This window comes from Tasmannia lanceolata, unplaced genomic scaffold, assembly GCF_043159265.1.
Source record: "Tasmannia lanceolata isolate RefF3 unplaced genomic scaffold, GAP_Taslan_0.1 ptg000015l, whole genome shotgun sequence".
Taxonomy (NCBI): Eukaryota; Viridiplantae; Streptophyta; class Magnoliopsida; order Canellales; family Winteraceae; genus Tasmannia; species Tasmannia lanceolata.
In genome coordinates this window covers 34028459-34047966 of record NW_027518692.1, presented here as the reverse complement: position 1 = coordinate 34047966, position 19508 = coordinate 34028459, and the positions used below count along the sequence as shown (strand labels likewise).

Genomic DNA, 19508 nt, shown 5'->3' with positions numbered 1-19508 from the left:
TTGATAGACTAACACAGTCTTATAGATTGCTGTTAATTTTCTTTAGATACTAGAATCCATTTTTCTTGTAGGGCGATGAAGGCGCTAGCCTAAGCCCATCCTTAGAGGACTCTCTTAGTCCGAGTAGCCCTCCCCTCGTTTGTTTTTTAAGACGTGCCTAGTCTTTTGAGATACCCTTAAACTTTGTCATTTAGAGCCTCAATTTAGAGAGACAGGCTATGTCTCATGTAAGAAAAGTTACACCCTTTAGAGACAAGCTTTGTCTCATTAGTGGGTTCACCTTTAGGAGACATGCCATGTCTCGTCAGCACCTCTCTTGGAGACCATCCTTGTGCTTAGGAGACTTGCCCAGTCTTGCTAGCATTTTTCTTTATCCTACCTCTATGTCTAAGAGACTTATCCAGTCTCATTTTCTTGCTAGACCTCCTCTTTGTGCGTCTTTTGGTTTTGGGAGAACACCTTACTCGGCTTGGCATCATACCCCGACCCTTATGGGTATTGGGTTGCACATTTGTTGCACCCTAGGGCTAGGTAGCTGTCCGGCCCGGCTGGGTGTTTTACCTTTGCCAAATATGCACAAGGTCTCTTTTTCCTTGTTAGCATTTTTCTTTATCTTACCTCTGTGTCTAAGAGACTTACCCAGTCTCATTTTCTTGCTAAACCTCCTCTTTGTGCATCATTTGGTTTTGGGAGAACATCCTACTCGGCTTGGCATCATACCATTACCCTTATGGGTATTGGGTTGCACATTTGTTGCACCCTAGGGCTAGGTAGTTGTCCGGCCCGGCTGGGTGTTTTACCTTTGCCAAATATGCACAAGGTCTCTTTTTCCTTATTACTTGTTGAGCTTTATCTTAGTTTGATAGTCCACTAGCATAGGAATCCGTCCTTAGTCTAGAAAGTCAGTCCTCTTGTTCAGGAATCAAATTCTATCATCATAGGGGTTAGGATTCTTTCCAACCTCTCATCAAATCATGTGTTTTTCTATCCACTCTTGCAAGGTATAGGATGATGTCCAACCCTTGCAGAGCTGTGTTTCTGTTCTTTTCCCCCGCAAAGCATAGGATGCTGTCCAACCTTTGCGGGATATCCGGAGTCTGTCCTCCCCTTATGATGATAGGATTCAATCCTCTTGTGTAAAAAAACTCAAAAAAAACACTATAAAAAAACCAAAATATCAAAAATATCTTAAAATCCAAAAATCTCAAAAATTTTGAGTCTTTCAGAGTAGTTAGGGAATTCTGTTCCGAACTACGTTGGCTTGATCCCTCTCCACAGGGTACGTAGTGCAGCTTGGGATCCACATCCCAAGTCCAGCCAAACCTTTAAAAATAAGTATTTTAAATCTTTCAAAATTACAAAAATCTTTCAAAATATTGTTTTTTCGAAAGGATCTTCCTCTAGAGTTAGGAGGTTGTCCTAGTTAGAGAGTTTTTGAGTCGGGAGTTGCTCCCTCGTTCGTTGTTTGTTTGTTGTGTGTTTTATTTGTTTGTGTTAGAGTTAGGAGTGAGTCCTAGCTAGGAGTTTTACGCCTCCGTCCGGTCAGTTGGCGATCCACATCGCCAATTGATGACTAGGTCTAAGATGCGATAGATCCTACTGTTTTTCTTAGGATATACAGCCTAGCTACACATAGATTATAGGAACCACCTGCATTAGCTTAGGGCTAACCTGCATTTAGTTAGGGCATATAGGGTGTCCTAAAATCTACAATCCATTGGAATTTAAATAATCACACAAGAAGCTTTAAGAACTAGTCCGGTCTTTTAGATCGAGTCTAGGATAGAGGTCTAGATGTCTTAGGCATCATAGCTTAGAATAGGTGCGAAGAACTACGTTGCCTTGATTCTCGTGGAGGCGGGGATACGTAGGCTTCTTTGGATGAACATCAGATCATCTAAAGACTCGGGCCTAGGTATAGATTAGAGTCTTAGAGTTGTATGGTATCGAGTCATTTTCTATGTTTTGCAGTGTTTTTCTTACTTTATTGCGCAGACCTTATGCTTTTAGCTGTAACATGCATGTGTTTGCACACCAGAACTTAGACACCAATTTAGGTTTGACATTCATAACCTAGTTATTCTCAGGTGACACTTTTATTTCTTTTATGTGTGTTTATTATTCCTCCGAGACATGCATGATTAGATAGACGTCTTCTCGGAGATTTGTGTTCCCATTTCATATGATTTTCGCCCAAAACTCTTCAAAATTATTAAGAAAATGGCATAAGAGACCAGGTGCTTGCACTTGGGCGGATGAGGTGCTCTTTAGACCTTCCGAATTTGTAACCAGGCACGAACCTCCTTTTATAATCTCTGGTTATCCGTTGCAACAGAGCATAGTGTGGGATCCAGGGCATACTTCCCTGGATGGCGACTCTTCTTTGTTTAAGGTACGCCTCGAATCTGGGCTAGTCCCCGAATCGAGAGGTATCTCACCTTTGTATCGCCATTCATGCTGTGAGAGGCATTTCTTTTTTCGAGAGTTCCTTGGTAGAGCTCTCCATTCACGTGGATGATCCATAGAGACCTTAGCGCGTGGGGCTCGTCCCTCACCGCCGCCTCTCTCTCGGATCGGGGTCCACACATACTAACATGAATCTACAACTAAGACAATCAAACACATTAGTGACACAAAATCACTAGTGATTTGTAGACACCCCATTTTGATCGGACCCAAGTTCGCTATGCTTGGGCAAAACCCCATCCAATCATCTCCGCCATGTTTCGCATTTTTTCCGTTAAGTGTTGAGAGAGATTATTCATAAGAATCCGAGCAAAAGAGAATTTGGATCCGTTTGGTGGGCCCGCCTTGAGCATTTGTTTAGATTTGGATCAAACAGGGGGGCCTGCACATTGTTTTAGTGAAAAATGAGTTTTGAACTACTTCGATCCAACGCCTAAAGATGACCATCAAGAGAACGGTCAAAATCTCAGAGAAGTCGTTTTAACAACCAATTTTGTTACGATCATCAAGTTGAGTTATTCAGATAAGCCTACAGAAATGATTTAGAGGGGCGCAGCCAATCTACATTATGTTGCATCAAATGAACCAGTTCAGACCATTCTATCGAAATAATTTGGGTCCACATCTATTCCATGTTGAGGCCCACCAAACGATCCGAACCATTCTTGAAAATAATTTTTGAAGTTGTGGATCGTCAAATTGATGGTTGAAATTATTCTAATTAGAATTAATTTTGTGGCACAACTAATTTGCAATATGGATCATCCAAATGGATGGTTTAGATCATCCAATGGGAGAGACTCAGGGGGCCCACATTATGAGTGATCCAAGTCTATCACTTGATAGCCAATTATTTGAATGCTTCAGATCATCCCATAGAAGAGATTTTCGAGGGTGCAACCAACTTACATTTCAGCCCATCAATTGTACAGATCAGATCAGCCCATTGAAATAATTTAGGAGGACACAACCTGCCTAGGTTGGGACCCATCAATTGGATGGTCTGGATCGTCATAGAGGAATGATTTAAGGGGGCGCAATCCATATAGGCAATGGCATATTGCTTGGACGGTCTAGATCATATGGCAAATGATTTAAGAGAAGAAAAGGGTTGCTTGTACAACACTTCATGGAGGGGTATTTTATTAATTAAAGCTAAATATAAAAAAAAATTTGTTGAAAGAGGGCACACGGTTTTGAACATGGGAATGGGTGTGGTGTTGTTTAAAATAGCAATTTAAAAAAAAAAAGGAAAAAAGAAAGAAAAGGGAAGCATGTTGTGATTGAAAAGGTAGCATTTTTTCTTTTCCCTTACATGGAGCCACATGGTTTTGAACATGGGAATGGGTGTGGTGTTGTTTAAAATAGCAATTTAAAAAAAAGAAAAGAAAGAAAAGAGAAGCATGGTGATTGGAAAGGTAGTATTTTTCTTCTTCCCTTGCATGGAGCCATACGGTTTTCAATTTGAGAAATAGTATAATGATGAGTGCATGCTTAAAATATCAATTTTAAAATGATTGCATCACATTTGCTAAAATAAAAAATTGCTTTTCAAAATGTGGATGGCATCTTCTATACACTATTTAGGGAACAACTAATATTTTATGGAAAGAGGCTTTGATTCTTAATTGAACCTACCCTTAATTGAAGGATGGAGGAGAGGGATAGAACAAAAAGAGAGAACTCATTCTCGTAGGGAAAAAACAGAGGGAAGGAGATAAAAAAAAACAAAGGAATTCCCACTCCCTCCTACCTTAGAAAAATTTGATCCCCTTCCCACTTGCATATGGCCTAACTGGGCTCCCTTCCATTCCTTAGCATAGCCCGAAACCCACTATCTCAACCGATATCCATTAAACCCTCTACCACCATCTCTTCCACCTTCATCTCTAACACCAAAACCCTCTTCTTCTACTTTATTCCATAACAGCCACCTGAGCTACCCTCTAATTTGGAAATCTGCCCCAACCCATAACCGTGCCTCTTCTTCTTCTACTTCCGACTCCTACCTCCGGTCCTCCACCATTTTGTCATCACTAGGGGGCTGATTGAATCCGGCAAAAAAATTCACAACCCGATCTAACTCCGGCGAGACTCCGTGCATCTGGTAATCTCTATTCACAGCGACTACTTCATCGTTTAGTCTGCTGCACATATTGGGGTATGTAGGGTACTTGTGCATGAGTTATTCTCATATGTATGGACTGTTTATAACAGATTTCTGCTGCATGTACTGGTTTGTAGGGTACTTGTGCATTATTTGTTCTCATACGTGTGAACTGTGTATAGCAGATCTATAGGGAGGACTAGTTGTTTGCACATCATTTCAGCTCCTATTTCTGTGTATAAAAATCAGTTTATTCACTTCATTTCAGCCCCACTGTTTTAGCACAATTCTGTCCATGGTTCCCCTCCCGAATCAGTCCCAGTTCTTTCACAACCCGGTCCATGTTGCTGCCCCAGGTTTGCACCCTATTGCTACCTCCGTTTCAGCACAGATTCACCTCTATTTCAGCCCCATTGCTGCCCTTGTTTTAGCATAAATGCTGTCCATACTGCTGCTCCCTGTTTCAGCACAGTTTTCACCCATGATTCACCCCATTTTTAAGCGCATCTCTGCCCCAATTTGAGGCACGATTCTGCCCACAGTTCGGTCCATGCTGCTGTCCCAGTTTTGGCACAAATCTGTCCCTATATTCAGCCATGTTTAGCACAAAAATCTGTTCACAACTCACCCTTGTTTTAGCACAAATTATGTCCCCACTTCAGTCCATGTTGCTGCCCTTGTTTTGGGATAAATTCATTCCATGTTGCTGTCCCAGTTTTGGCACAAATCTGTCCCATAGTTCAGCCTCGGTTTTATGCACATTCCTAAACACATTTCAACCCCTGTCTTAAGCACTATTTAGCCCATCAACCAAACTCATCTCATTTTATTCCACCAATTCAGTTTTATGTCCAAGGGGTGAATAAGTCACTGGTAATGCATTCGTTTACATATTTAGTTTACTACACTGGTGTAAGGGCTGTTTGTTAACCCACTGGAAGTTCGTTTTTATTGTGTTTGAAAGGAAAACTGTTATCGTTCATCTTCATTATCTTAAACTGACAAGTACTGTATCTCCTTTCCATTGTGCTTGAACTGAAAATCAAAATCAAGGTCGGTCCATCTAGAAACTTATATTGTGCCTGTCCTTGAGTGATTCACTTTGTGATTTCCACGGTGTTGTCAAATGAGTTTTGGTCCTATGCTCTGCCTTTAATTGAGAATTGTGGAATGGTTTTGCATGCATTTAGGAATTCGTTTTTCTCAGTGGCTAATGTATGTATGTCTGTGTGTGTGAGTGTGTGTTGTGTATATATGTGAACATATGTCTGCGTATATATATATATGTGTGTGTATGGGTGTGAGTGAGTGTGTATTCTCCTAGGTATGGTGATCTTTGCTGTCCAGTTATGAATTTTTTTCCTTTCTCGACCTCAAATACTCAAAACTTTTAAAAAAGCAAACATATCAATCTTGTAGATCTCGTCAAGCCGGTCAGTTCGACATATGGCGGCCCAAATTTGGCCAAAAGACGAGAGAGTTATGCTCGTTTAAAGTTTAGTCCATAATGATATTTTTGTTCCAAGTGTTTTAGAAATTATCGTGTCGAGTAATTTTTGGGCTGCTTCTGATCGGAATTGCTCAAAACTGTCAACTGGAAAAGTGTTTGTTATAATGTTTCCTAAAACTGTCTTATTGAGCAAATGTTTCCATAAATGCTTTTTAATATGTCAAAAACGACTTGCAAGCTTCATTTTTTTTAAACAAACTGTCATTTCTGCAACAGCAGCTTGCTGGCCATTTTTAGGCTATTCCAGATCTGTTTCGTCCAAAGCCATACAAAGAAAAAATGTTCTTCACAAGATTTTCTAATACTTTGTCCTTGAGTGAAGTTTTCCAGAAGCGATGTTTTAAGTGTCAAAACTGAGCCCGAACTTTCAGTTAAAACGCTAATATGTCTTTTAATGGCGATGGATCGGAAGAGGCCATTTTCCGGACACTTCTGGCTAGATCCGAACAAACTGGTCAACTGAGAGAATGTCATTCATGCTGAGATCTACAATTTTGATTGGTAGAGTTTTTGATGGTTTTGATGTTTGAGGGGTCTAAAAGTCAGTTCAAAGTTGCACTTTTAACATTATATGTCATGATTGTGCTATTTCTTGAAAATCATGGACAATATGAGCTCTATTCAATTTTAATGAGTGTTTGGGATGTTTTGAGCTTGGTAACAAGTTTTAAATCATATATTGAATCATTCCCATGACTTGTTCGGCATTTTTGACCATTTTTTGTGAAAATTACATGTTGAGTGGAAATTTCACCTTTTCTTTTTTTTTAGATTGCTTTGAGCCTATATTGATTCTAATGCTTGTATTGGGATATGATGAGCATGCTAGCAAGTCATAAATCATATATTGAATCATTCCCATGATTTGTTTGGCATTTTTAACTATTTTGGTAAAAATTACATGTTAGGTGGAAATTTTACCTTTTCTTTTTTTTTAGATTGTTTTGAGCCTATATTGATTCTAATGCTTGTATCGGGGCGATGAAGGCGCTAGCCCAAGCCCATCCTTAGGGGACTTGCTCAGTCCGAGTAGCATACCCCTCCTTTGTATATAGGAGACTTGTCCAGTCTCATTCTCTTGCTTAACCTCCTCTTTGTGTGTCGTTTGGTTTTGGGAGAACACCCTACTCGGCTTGGCAGCATACCCCTACCCTTATGGGTATTGGGTTGCACATTTGTTGCACCCTAGGGCTAGGTAGCTGTCCGGCCCGGTTGGGTGTTTTACCTTTGCCAAATATGCACAGGGTCTCTTATTCCTTTTTACGTCATTTGTGTCTCGGAGACAAGCCTTGTCTCCTGTAGAGAGTTTCTCCTTTAGGAGGCTTACCTAGCCTCATGTTAGAATAACCCTTCCTCCTGGCGAGTCTTTGACTCATTTTTACCCCTTTCTTGGTAGTGTTTTTAGTGAGTCTCTGACTCATTTGTGCTCTTCTTTTTTAGTGTGTTAGTTAGTAGTTCGCCTTTAGATTTGTTGTCATTCATCCTTGTTTGAGACTAACTCAGTCATATAGAGCCTTCCCTGCTTGGGATCTTAGATTGTTTTCTCTGTTCTTGGGACACTTCTTTACGTGTTGTGGTTTGTCTCTTTGAGACGCTTGTTGTTTGTTCGGGGTTTCCCCTTTTGATTTAGGGCTTTGCCCTAGTTTGTGGTTATGCTTGCGTGTTCCCTTGAAGGGTGAAAACATTTAAGAATCTAAGAGCATTGGAAAAGCTTTAAAATCCAAAAACATTAGAAATTTGAAACTCAAAAACATTTGAAAACTTTAAAAATATCAAAAACATTGGAAAACATAAAAAAACCTTTAAAAAAATCTAAAGTGTTGAGTGTTTCTTTTATAAGCGTAGTTTGAGAGTTCGTTTCGAACTACGTTGGCTTGATCCTCTTCCGAGGTACGTAGTGCAGCTTGGGATTTACATCCCAAGTCCAGCCAAACTTTTTTGTAAATAAATGTTTTAAACCTTCTTCAAAAACCTTTAAAATCTTGTTTTCAAAAGATCTTCCTCTAGAGTTAGGAGTTTCTCCTAGATAGAGAGTTTTAGAGTTAGGGTTTTTCTTTTGATAGGTTGTTTGATTGTTTGTTTGCTGTGTGCTTGTTTTAGAGTTAGGGGTCTGTCCTAGAGTTATAGGAGCGCCTCCGTCCGGTCAGTTGGCGATTCACATCGCCGACTGATGACTAGGTCTTGGATACGTTAGCGATCCCTTGGTTTTCCTTAGGACACACAGCCTAGCTACACATAGGTTGTAGGAACCACCTGCATTAGCTTAAGGCTAACCTGCATTTAGCTAGGACATATAGGGTGTCCTAAAATCTACAATTCACTGGAATTTAAATAATCGTTCAAGAAGCTTTAATAATTAGTCCGGTCTTTTAGATCGAGTCTAGGATAGAGGTCTAGGTGTCTTAGGCATCCTAGCTTAGAATAGGTACGAAGAACTACGTTGCCTTGATTCTCGTGGAGGCGGGGATACGTAGGCTTCTTTGGATGAATACCAGACCATCCGAGGACTCGGGCTAATAATTTAGAGTCTTAGGATTTGTTGTATTGTTATTGTGTGTTTTGATGTGTTTTTCTTATTTTCTAGTACTGATCCTATACCTTTTAGCTATAGCTTGCAAGTGTTTGCACATCAGAACTTAGACACCCATTAGGCATGTCACTCATAACCTAGCTATGCTTAGGTGCCATATCTTTCATTTTATTTTATGTGTGCTTATTATTTTATCCTCAGGAAATGCATGCTTAGGTAGACGAATCCTGAGGATTGTTCCCATTTCACATGATTTTTACCCAAACTTCTTTGGAGTTAATAATAAATGGCATAAGAGACCAGGTGCTTGCACTTGGGCGAATTGGGGGCGCCTAACCCCTTCCCCATTCGTCATCAGGCACGGACCTTTTGTATCTCTGGTTATCCATTGCAAACAGAGCATTTGTTTTGGTTCCATGGCATGTCCATGGATGGCGACTCTGAGTTATTTTTAGATATATCTCGGTTTCGAGCCTCGGTTCCGGATCAAGATATATCTCTTTCTTTTTGTATCGCCACTCATGCTATGCAGTGAGGGTGGCATCCGTTTCGAGAGTTCCTTGGCAGAGCTCTCCTACACGTTGTGGAGATCTTAGAGGATTGCAGGAGGGATCTCGCGTCCCTCGGCACCGTCCTCAGGATCGGGGTCCACAGGCTGGCGACTCTGCTGGGGAGTTCTTGAAACATTGCCTAACTCTATAAAAATGCCATTTTTACAAACTTCGGAGAAATTTGAGCTAAAATCATTTTAAATGGGAATTCTATCGTTAGAATCCAGGGGCACCAGATAGGTGCGTAATTAAAACAAGGGATTCACACACTGCACATCATATGTTATCATATTGTTTATTCTTTACTTATTTCATTGTTTTTCATTATTATTGGCTCCACGGGATAGATTGAATGCGTGCCCGACTGGGATGTCATTACACCCTGATGGTACTGTTGAATCTATTTCCAAGCTATGCGCCGGTGCTGCAGCCGTAAACACTGGGCGTACTTGTGTTTACAGCAGCCGATGAGCAATGAAGCATACTATGTATAACATTGGGCGTACTTTTGTTATACATATTAAGTATGTTTCATACGCATAGTACCCATTAGATTGAGTCCGGAGCCCTATTTTGTTTGATATATTATGTATATACTTACTGACTTAGTGAAACCTAACTAGGAAGTACCCGTGTTTATATAAGTATATTACATTCATATAAGGTCGAACATGTGTTGCTCACACATGTGGAGCCTAGAGTTAGGAGCTTTGTCCCATTTGTAGACTAGGGTAGCTCATTTTACATGGCTACAACACGGTCCTAGTTCACTCATCAGTCTGTCTTGAGTCGAGACTTCCTTGACTCCGCTAGATTAGAATTAGGGCTGGTGCCCCTGGTTAGGATTTGTGTGTATGTATATATGCCTATATATACTGATTATGTATATTAGGGTTCTCCTCTTAAGTTAGAGTTCCTTATTCATTTCAATTGGTTATATCCATTCGTTATTCGGATTTAGATCTAGTCAATGGCTTTTGCTTGCCATATCCTTGACCTGGTTTTGTCCTTTGATCTGTTGATTATAGGATTTGACCCGTTGTCATATATGCTCTCACCTTTGGTCGGTCCTTCATTTGGTCACCTTTCTCTGGTAACCATATTCCGAATTTATCCTACCACCGTTGTTCATATACCTTTAGTTGAGTTGTGGGAATCCTTTGTCTAGCCGTTATGCTGCCGGATTTTATCCAGAATATTTTGAGCATGATCGCTATCTCTTTGAGTTAGGAAATCCATGAGTTTACCCTACCTTACTTCCTTGTTTAGCGTCGTTATGTTGCCGGATTTGGTCCAGAACATTTTGAGCATAACCCCTATTTCTTAGAATTAGGAAAACCATGAGTTTGCCTTACCTTGACTTCCTTGTATAGCCGTTGTGCTGCCGAATTTTTCGCAACACATGTTGAGCATGATTGCTATCCTTTGGAGTCAGTCTACTTTGTCTTGATTCCCATATATACATTGTTCAGTAGGATTAGATCCTTACCTGTTTTGTCTTGAGATCTGGCCGATAGCTCGTTCGCTGTCCTTATGACCATGGTCTAGCATGATTGATCCTCTTGATCGTACAGTTAATGGTATTCATCACCAGATTTAGATCCGGTTTATGACCTACTTCTGTCATCTTATAGCCGTGGTTTATTTTTCTGATCTATTGGCTACCTCTCATCTTTGATGAAAAATTCATTTTCACAGAGTTCATCTTTTTAATGAAATTGATTTTCAGATTACCCTGGTCATTTGTCTATGCAAAGTTATCCCCATTCTCTCCTGATCTTTGTCCTATCTGAATTTTAGGTCGGATCATGGCGAATAATTTGTTAGACAAGTGGATAGCTGAGACTGTTAAATCTTTTCCGTTGAGATGTGAAGAAAGGAGTGTGGCCGAGCGTTTCATCAGTTCTTTTACCCATCTGAATAGTCGTGGTATAAATTGGAAGTTTCTTCAAGCAGCTGCTGGATTTTGGGACCCTGTCTTCCATGTCTTTCGATTTGGATCTTTTGAACTTTGTCCTGTATTTGAAGATTGGTGTGCCTTGCTAGAGCTTCCTCCTGAGGGACTTTGGATCCGACCTTCGAGCATAGACTCTCCTCATGATCTCTTTCGCAGATTATTCGAAAATAAGGTTGTGAAAACTCTGCATTGCTTAACAGAGAGAAATGTGCAATTTCAGACCCTCATTAAGTTGTTTTCCAAAAACGTCGATCCTACTGACTCCCGTTTTCAGGAGTGTCGACGTAATGCGTTAGTCTTTGTTGTCTTTGCACGCCATGTCCTTCGCAGAGACTCTAGTGCCGCCCCTTTCACTTTGTTGGCGATAGTAGATCAGATAAATGAGGGGAGAAATCCTGTCCCTACAATGCTAGCCGAAACCTTTTATGGCTTAGACCTCATTGCTAGTAAAAAGGTGCAGGATAATTTTTTCGGATGTGCTAAGCTGTTATATGTGTGGCTATGTGAGAAACTCACTATCCTTCAGCCACAAAACAGCATTGAGTACACTCTTAAGAGTTTTCATTCTTGGAAGACAAAGGTTAAGCAATCTCAGCTTAATGAATGGCGCCATTGGCTGCAGAATGTAAGGGAAAACCAATTTCATTGGGTGAGTCAATCATGTCCACAAATTATCACCAGCACCTACCCATACTCATTTGTTTATCTTATGGGTTTAGAGAAATCATCTTTCTATGCACCTTTGTGCTTCCCTTGTCAGATTACCGCACACTCTTGTACTCCTAAGGTTATCACACCACCTAGCTGTGAAAACCTTACTCCTGATCTCATTGCATCCATAGTAGCTGCTTGGAGAGACAAAATCGCGGAGAGGAGATCTGCTTTCGCATCTAAACTTCGGAAGGGAGAAATACTGGAGGAGCCTGCAAACAAGAGAGCTCGGATCGAAGAGCTTTGAAGATTCATTTTCATGAAATTGTCATTTTAATTTCTTCAAATTTCATTGTAAATGGTTACTTTCATCCAATTGTTAACAAAGACTAATGTTTTGATTGTAACTACATTTTGACTATTGATCAATGGAATAGCATTTATGTCTTTCTCTTATCTTATTTGGTACAGAATACTTTATCTCAATGCTTATCGTTTTAATTTAGTATGTTAATTTCCAATACAGGATTCTAAAATCGAGCAAACATCGCTCCCTCAGGTGTCAGTCAACCTGCATGGTCTAGACAGTCAACCACGTCTAGACTCATTCGTCAATTTGAACCGTTAACCTTACCTGAACAATCTGCATCCTCTTTATCTGAATCATCTGAATCCCTAGAGTCTGTCCAAATGGCTGAACCCAATGATGCGCTAACTAAAATTCAAGAGATGATGGTGAATCTTACCCGGGATATGGCCTTTATGAAAGAGGAGATGGCCCAAATGAAAGCCCAGTCTAATGAAAAGGTCTCTACTTCTAGAGCACCTACGGTTCAACCCCCTCCCGCTATACCGGCAAATCCGAGCCCTGCAAATTTGAACCACCCTTTCATTTCACCAGTAGACGTCGACCTAGAGGAAGGGCAGTATGCTGAAGAATATTGCATTCCAGATGTGGCCCGATATAATAAAGAAAAACAGGTAGCTGATCAATTGGAGAAGCTGACAAAAGAAATGGAAGGCTTGAAGCATCAAGGCCCAAAGCAGTTCGATATATCTGAGCTGATAATGTCTCCGGGAGTCACCTTGCCCCCTAAATTCAAAACCCCCGATTACGACAAATATGATGGGACTGGATGTCCCCGGAATCATATGAGGTGGTTTATTGAGATGTCGCAGCAGTGTGGGCTATCTCCTGAGCAAATGGCCAGGGTCTTTCCAATGTCTCTTACTGGGGTGGCGAAGAAGTGGTTTCTACGTCGAAAGCCCGAAGAGGTGAAGACCTTACAAAGCATCTCCAACAAATTTGTAGAGCAGTTTTCTATGGAAGAGGGGATAGAGGTTACCAAAAGGGATCTCAAGCAGTTAAAGCAAGGTCCTCTGGAGACCTTTACTTTTTTCATCCGTCGTTGGCGTCGAAAGTCTGCCCAGCTAAGCGAGAGGCTATCAGAAGAAGATCAGATCAAGCTGGTGATCAAGGGTTTGTCGCCGCAGTATTTCCATTTTTTGTCCCCTCAGCATTACACCGATTTTGACCATCTAATTAAGACTGGGACGAGGACTGAGGATGCAATAGCTAAGGGTCTGAGGGCCAGGCTCCCATCAGAGATCAGGGAAGGAAAGAGACCCGTGGTCGCACAGAAAGAAGTTGACCACGTAAACTATGTTCGCCCGGAGGCCAGGACTGTAACAGAGGTGGCGAGACCAGCCCCAGCCCCAGTAGAACAAAAACCTCTGAGACACTTTGATCCGCTCCCATACCCTTTACCTCTGATTCTGAAAAAGTTGATAAGGGATAAGAAAATCAGGCTACCTGAAATTAGGCCAGTACCTAACCCGTTACCCCCATATTGGAGAGCAGACCAGTATTGTGAATACCACAGAAATTCGGGTCACCTCACTGAAAGATGTCTGGCCTTAAAGCATGCGCTCCAGACTATGTTAGAGAACGGAAAGCTTGAGGTGGAAAGGCCCAATGTAACTCGGAATCCCCTTCCCAATCATCGTGCAATTCCTCCTCCTGCGACGAATGCCATTTTTGTCGAGGAGCCAGTTCTTGATCCATCCATTCTCATTTGTGCAATCACTCCTGATGAACCTTATATTCTAAGATTTGATCCTGAAGAGATCGAGGAGATGGAAAGAGAAAGGTCTTATGCCCTCTGGAGGGGGAGCACCAGCTTGGCAGAGGCGTCCTCTCCATATGTCCTTCGATGTGAAGATGTCGAGGCAGAAAAGGAAACGCCTTATGTTCTAAGGATGGGTGATTTTGAAGAAGAGGAGGTAATTGAAACTCCGTATGTTCTGAGAATGGATGCAGATGATTTGCTTCTGTTAGAAGATCAGTGTGACGAGCTTCGTCATGTTACCAGGGGTGGCCGTGTGTTCAAGCCCGCGGAATTGAGAGCAGAAAACCCTGCAGAAGCAGTAAGAGCAGCTGAGAATCAGGGGCAGAGTAGGCCGAGTGCAGATGAGGAAGAAGATAATCTGTTGAAGCAGCTGAAGAAGACCCAAGCAAACGTTTCCATTTGGGGCCTACTTATGTCTTCGTCTAAGCACAGGAAGGTTGTACTCAAGGAGTTGAATGCTGCTCAGGTGTCAACTGAGATCACTCCCGATGAGTTAGTAAGCCTAGTCGCGGTAACTAGGACTTCCAAGGTAATATCTTTCACGGACGATGATTTACCTCCTGAAGGGAGTGACCATGCCCGTTCACTCAAAATTACTGTGATCTGCAACAAGAAAAGGGTACCCGAAGTGCTAGTCGACAATGGGTCCGCTCTGAATATTTGTCCTCTAAGTACTGCAGCAACTTTGGGCTTCGGGCCCGGGGATTTCATTCCTTCTGAGCAGGGTATATTAGCGTATGATGGCACCCGGCGAGATGTCATCGGAACCCTGGCCACTGAAATCCAGATTGGAGGAGAAGACTTCGACATCGAATTTCAAGTATTGGACATTAAGGCTTCTTTCTTGCTGTTATTGGGTCGACCTTGGCTGCATAAGGTCGGAGTTATCCCTTCTACCCTTCATCAAAAGTTGAAGTTTGTTCATAACGGCAGGGTAGTGACTGTAAAGGGTGACCCGGACTTAGAGATTGGGCAGATTTCACAAGAGCTAGTAGTTGGGAAGGAAGCCGATGTCAGCTTGACAGGTTTTTCACTGGAGGTGTCGGTCATATCCATGAAAGAAGCCATGGGCGAGGAAGTTTTCTTCTTGACTAGCACCAACTCGAATGTAGTCAGGATGATCCGTAAACAAGGTTATATTCCGGGCGCAGGGCTGGGCAAATATCATCAAGGCCCTACTGAGTGGCCTGTGATCAGAACTTTCAATGGTCTCTTTGGCCTGGGATATGAGCCGACCGAGCAGGAGGTCAAGGAAATGAAAAGATACATGCTGAAATGGGCCGAGTGCCGCCGCCGGGGACTAGAATTGCCTATGGGATCAATCAGTCTGGTCAGAAACGGCATTTTCAGAAAAGAGGGGGCAGATTTTCCATTTTGCGGGTTTGCTGAGCCATGGACCGATGATGTGACAGGGCAGAGGTTTCCGGGTTTCGAAATATTCTTTAACCTGGAGTTATCAGAAGCGCCAATGAGTGTTCGGATTACTGAGGAAGCATCGGAAACTGATTGGGCCGATGTTTTAGAGCCGAGCTGTCTGAATGTCATGTTTCAGATTGAATATCCAGTGGTTGGCGGTGAGACCGAAGCGTCAGAGGTGGCAGTGATAGGCAGAGATGCATTCATTCTGAACCCCGCAGAGTTAATCACCCCAGCCGAGGGACCCTTGACCAACTGGACCTCCCAGGTTTTACCTCGAGTAGTCTTTCAGTATAGTCCCGTTTCCTCAAAAGAGTCAGTAGTCTCTAAGTATACGTCTACTTCCCAGTCTGATATTGAGTTTGTTTATTCTAACGATTCTTTTGATGCAGGTACCGTAGAAGTTGGATCTGGTTCCGAAGTCGGTGACAAGTCTCTTTCTAATAAGGTCGAGTCCAAGAGTACTTTAGATGATGAGTTTATTTCTTCAACTGCACATATGCCAGCGTTGGTTGAGTTCAATGTTGAGTTGTCTGTTGAGTCTTTGAATACATCGTTAAAGTCCAATGCAATGCCTGCTGTGGGCTATTCCATTCTTGATGTAACCAATTCTATGAATGAAATGAAAGACTCTTTTACATACATTCCTGTTTCTGTTTCTCCTGTTTCCATTTCAAGTACTGAATCTGCTCTTAAAACTGATAATATTAATAATGATAATCAAGATTCCTTCTCTGATGAGGATGCCGACGAAACTCCCCTTGAAATCAAACATATGATTCAACAAGAGGAGAGTCGCCGAGCAAGACCGCTCGAAGAGGAAATTGAAACTGTAAATATTGGTGACGAAACCTTAATTCGGGAAATACGAATTGGCAAAACTTTATCTCCCGAAGAGCGTGAGGAATTAATCACTTTACTTAAGGAGTTCAAGGAGGTTTTTGCTTGGTCTTATGATGACATGCCGGGATTGAGCGAAGACATTGTCCAGCATCGATTGCCTCTAATCCCTGGCGCAAAGCCAAAGAAGCAAAAACTTCGAAAACTTAAAACAGAATGGGAGTTAAAAGTTCATGATGAAGTTAAAAAGCTATTGGAAGTAAAATTCATTCAAGTTGTTGAATATCCAGAATGGCTAGCGAATATAGTGCCGGTGCCCAAAAAGGACGGAAAGGTCAGGATGTGTGTGGACTTCAGGGACCTCAACAAAGCAAGCCCGAAGGACGATTTTCCGCTTCCGAACATTGATCTTCTGGTGGACAATACCGCTGGGCATGCTCTGTTATCTTTTATGGATGGGTTTTCAGGATATAATCAGATTAAGATGGCTCCAGAAGATATGATCAAGACAGCGTTTACTACTCAGTGGGGAACTTACTGTTACAGAGTAATGCCTTTTGGGTTGAAGAATGCAGGTGCTACTTATCAGAGAGCTGCAACTACTCTTCTTCATGATATGATCCACAAAGAAGTCGAGGTCTATGTAGATGATATGATCGTCAAGGGAAAGACTCGACCAGAGCATACTGTCGCTTTAAGAAAATTCTTTGAAAGAATCAGAAAGTATCAGCTTCGTCTAAACCCCAGCAAGTGTGTATTCGGGGTTACTTCAGGAAAGCTACTTGGATTCATGGTGAGTGAAAGGGGAATCGAAGTAGATCCTCAGAAAATCAAAGCGATTCAGGAGATGGAACCGCCGAGGACCGAAAAGCAGATCCGAGGTTTTCTCGGGAAAGTTCAGTATCTGAGACGGTTTATAGCTCACCTGACCATGACCTGTGAGCCTATTTTCAAGCTTCTGAAGAAGAATTCATCGAAGAAATGGACCGAAGAGTGCCAGGTGGCTTTTGAAAAGATTAAGCAGTGTTTATCCTTACCTCCTGTTTTATCCCCAGTCATCCTGGGTCAGCCATTATTGTTGTATTTGTCCATCACAGATACGGCGATGGGTTGTATGCTTGCTCAGCAAGATTCAGGGTCAAAGAAGGAAAGGCCAGTATACTACATCAGCAAGAAGATGCTAGAATACGAAGTGAAATATACAATCTTGGAGAAGACCTGTCTAGCATTAGTTTGGGCAACTCAGAGGCTCCGGCATTACTTGTTATCAAGTAAAGTACTTCTGCTTTCACGAATGGATCCGTTGAAGTATCTGTTTGAGAAGCCTGCTCTTACTGGAAGAACCGCAAGGTGGCTGTTATTGTTATCTGAGTTCGACATTACTTATGTCACTCAGAAGTCTGTTAAAGGGCGGGTCATTGCAGAACAGTTAGCTGATTCCCCTGTGGAAGAGAATGCATTCCTAAAGGTTGAATTTCCCGATGAAGAGATTATGGATGTTGAAGAAGATACTCCAAATACCAGATGGACAATGTATTTTGATGGTGCAGTCAATAACCAAGGTCAGGGAATAGGAGCAGTACTCGTATCACCTCAGAAGGAGTATATTCCTATATCTATCAAGTTGCAGTTTGAGTGCACCAACAACATGGCCGAGTATGAAGCTTGTATTGCCGGACTGGAGGCAGCCTTAGCTTTGCAGATTCAAGACATTGATGTGTTTGGAGATTCCATTTTGATCATTTGCCAGACTAATGGAAAATGGAAGACTCGGGAAGATAAATTGATCCCGTATAACGCATATCTCGAATCTTTGGTCCAGAAGTTCAGGAGCATTACGTTCACTCACTTGTACAGAACAAAGAATCATTTTGCTGATGCTTTGGCTACACTGGCTTCTATGTTAGACATTTCAGCAACAATGGGGGTCCAGCCACTTACAGTGCGACTGCAATGGGAGCCAGCACATGTGAACGTTATCGAAATAGCAGCCAGGTGCCCAGATGGAAAGCCCTGGTATACAGACATCGGGAATCTCATATCTGGTGAAGGGCATCCACCTGAGGCTTCTGGAAAAGAGCGAAGAACCCTTCAGAAATTAGCTGCCAATTTTGTTATTTGTGGTGATCAGTTATATCGCAGATCCTTTGACGGAATCCAGCTTTTGTGTGTTGATGAAGACAAAGCAGTTGAGCTTATCGAGCAGACCCATGAGGGAGTTTGTGGACCTCATATGAATGGGAAAATGTTGTCAAGAAAGATTTTGAGACTTGGATTCTATTGGCCCACAATGGAAGCAGACTGCTTCGCATTTGTGAAGAAATGCCATAAGTGTCAAGTCTATGCAAATCTTATTCATGTACCTCCTTCGGAGTTGCACTCTATGACTTCTCCATGGCCGTTTTCAGTATGGGGAATTGACATAATTGGGAAGGTTCATCCGAAGTCTTCGAGCGGGCATGAATACATTCTGGTCGCAATTGATTACTTTACGAAATGGATTGAAGCCGCTTCATATGCTTCTATTACTTCGAATACAGTTGCAAAGTTCATCCGTGCCAACATTATTTGCAGATATGGAGTACCTCATGAGTTAATCTCAGATAATGGTTCTCACTTCAAGAAGAAAGTAGCGCACTTGTGTGAAGAGTTTAAAATAAAGCATCACAAGTCGTCTCCTTATAGGCCGCAGACGAATGGAGCCGTTGAAGCAGCAAATAAGAACATCAAGGTAATCATCAGCAAGATGACAGAAACTTATAAAGACTGGTCAAACAAGCTTCCTTATGCTTTGTGGGCTTACAGGACGTCGATCAGATCTTCTACAGGTGTCACTCCATATTCTTTAGTGTATGGAATGGAAGCAGTTTTGCCTGTTGAACTCAGAATCTCATCTCTAAGAGTGATGATAGAGGCAAGCTTGCCAGAATCTGAATGGGCGAAGGCCAGACATCAAGAACTGCAGATGATAGATGAGAAGAGGTTACGAGCTCTGTACCATATCCAGGGGTATCAAAGGCGGATTGAAAGGGCGTTCAATAAGAAGGTTCGTGTCCGAGATTTGAAGCCAGGGGATCTTGTCTTGAAGTCCTATAGGGCACCGGTATTTGATCCAAGAGGGAAGTTTCGTCCAAATTGGTCTGGTCCTTATATTGTCGATGAAGTCCTGCCAGGAAAAGCCGTAAGACTCCTCAATGAAAATGGAGAAAAATTAACAGAACCTACAAACCTGGATCAGTTAAAGAAATATTACGCCTAAAACACTGGAAGGCCATCTTTGGACGACTTGAGCCTGTTAAGCCAATAGCCCAGATTTCAAAAATGAAAACCCCTTTTTGCTAAACTCCTTTG

At 41.9% G+C, this 19508-nt stretch overlaps 1 protein-coding gene across 1 annotated transcript; it reads left to right on the top strand.

Annotated features, from left to right (window-relative positions):
* Nucleotides 1-4091: 4091 nt before the first annotated feature.
* Nucleotides 4092-18749, top strand: LOC143891957 (uncharacterized). Its single transcript, XM_077396445.1, has 6 exons — nucleotides 4092-4627; nucleotides 12299-15994; nucleotides 16448-16704; nucleotides 17554-17786; nucleotides 18015-18375; nucleotides 18732-18749. The coding sequence occupies exons 2-6, from the start codon at nucleotides 12463-12465 to the stop codon at nucleotides 18747-18749; spliced, it is 4401 nt and encodes a 1466-aa protein (XP_077252560.1). The 5' UTR covers nucleotides 4092-4627; nucleotides 12299-12462.
* Nucleotides 18750-19508: the final 759 nt, after the last annotated feature.

Coding starts and splice junctions, on each gene's coding strand:
- LOC143891957 (XM_077396445.1), top strand. CDS start 12,463: ATGGCTGAACCCAATGATGCGCTAACTAAAATTCAAGAGATGATGGTG. Junction 15,995..16,447: donor TTCTCCTGTTTCCATTTCAA/GTACTGAATCTG, acceptor TTGAATATCCAG/AATGGCTAGCGAATATAGTG. Junction 16,705..17,553: donor GGGGAACTTACTGTTACAGA/GTAATGCCTTTT, acceptor TATGTCACTCAG/AAGTCTGTTAAAGGGCGGGT.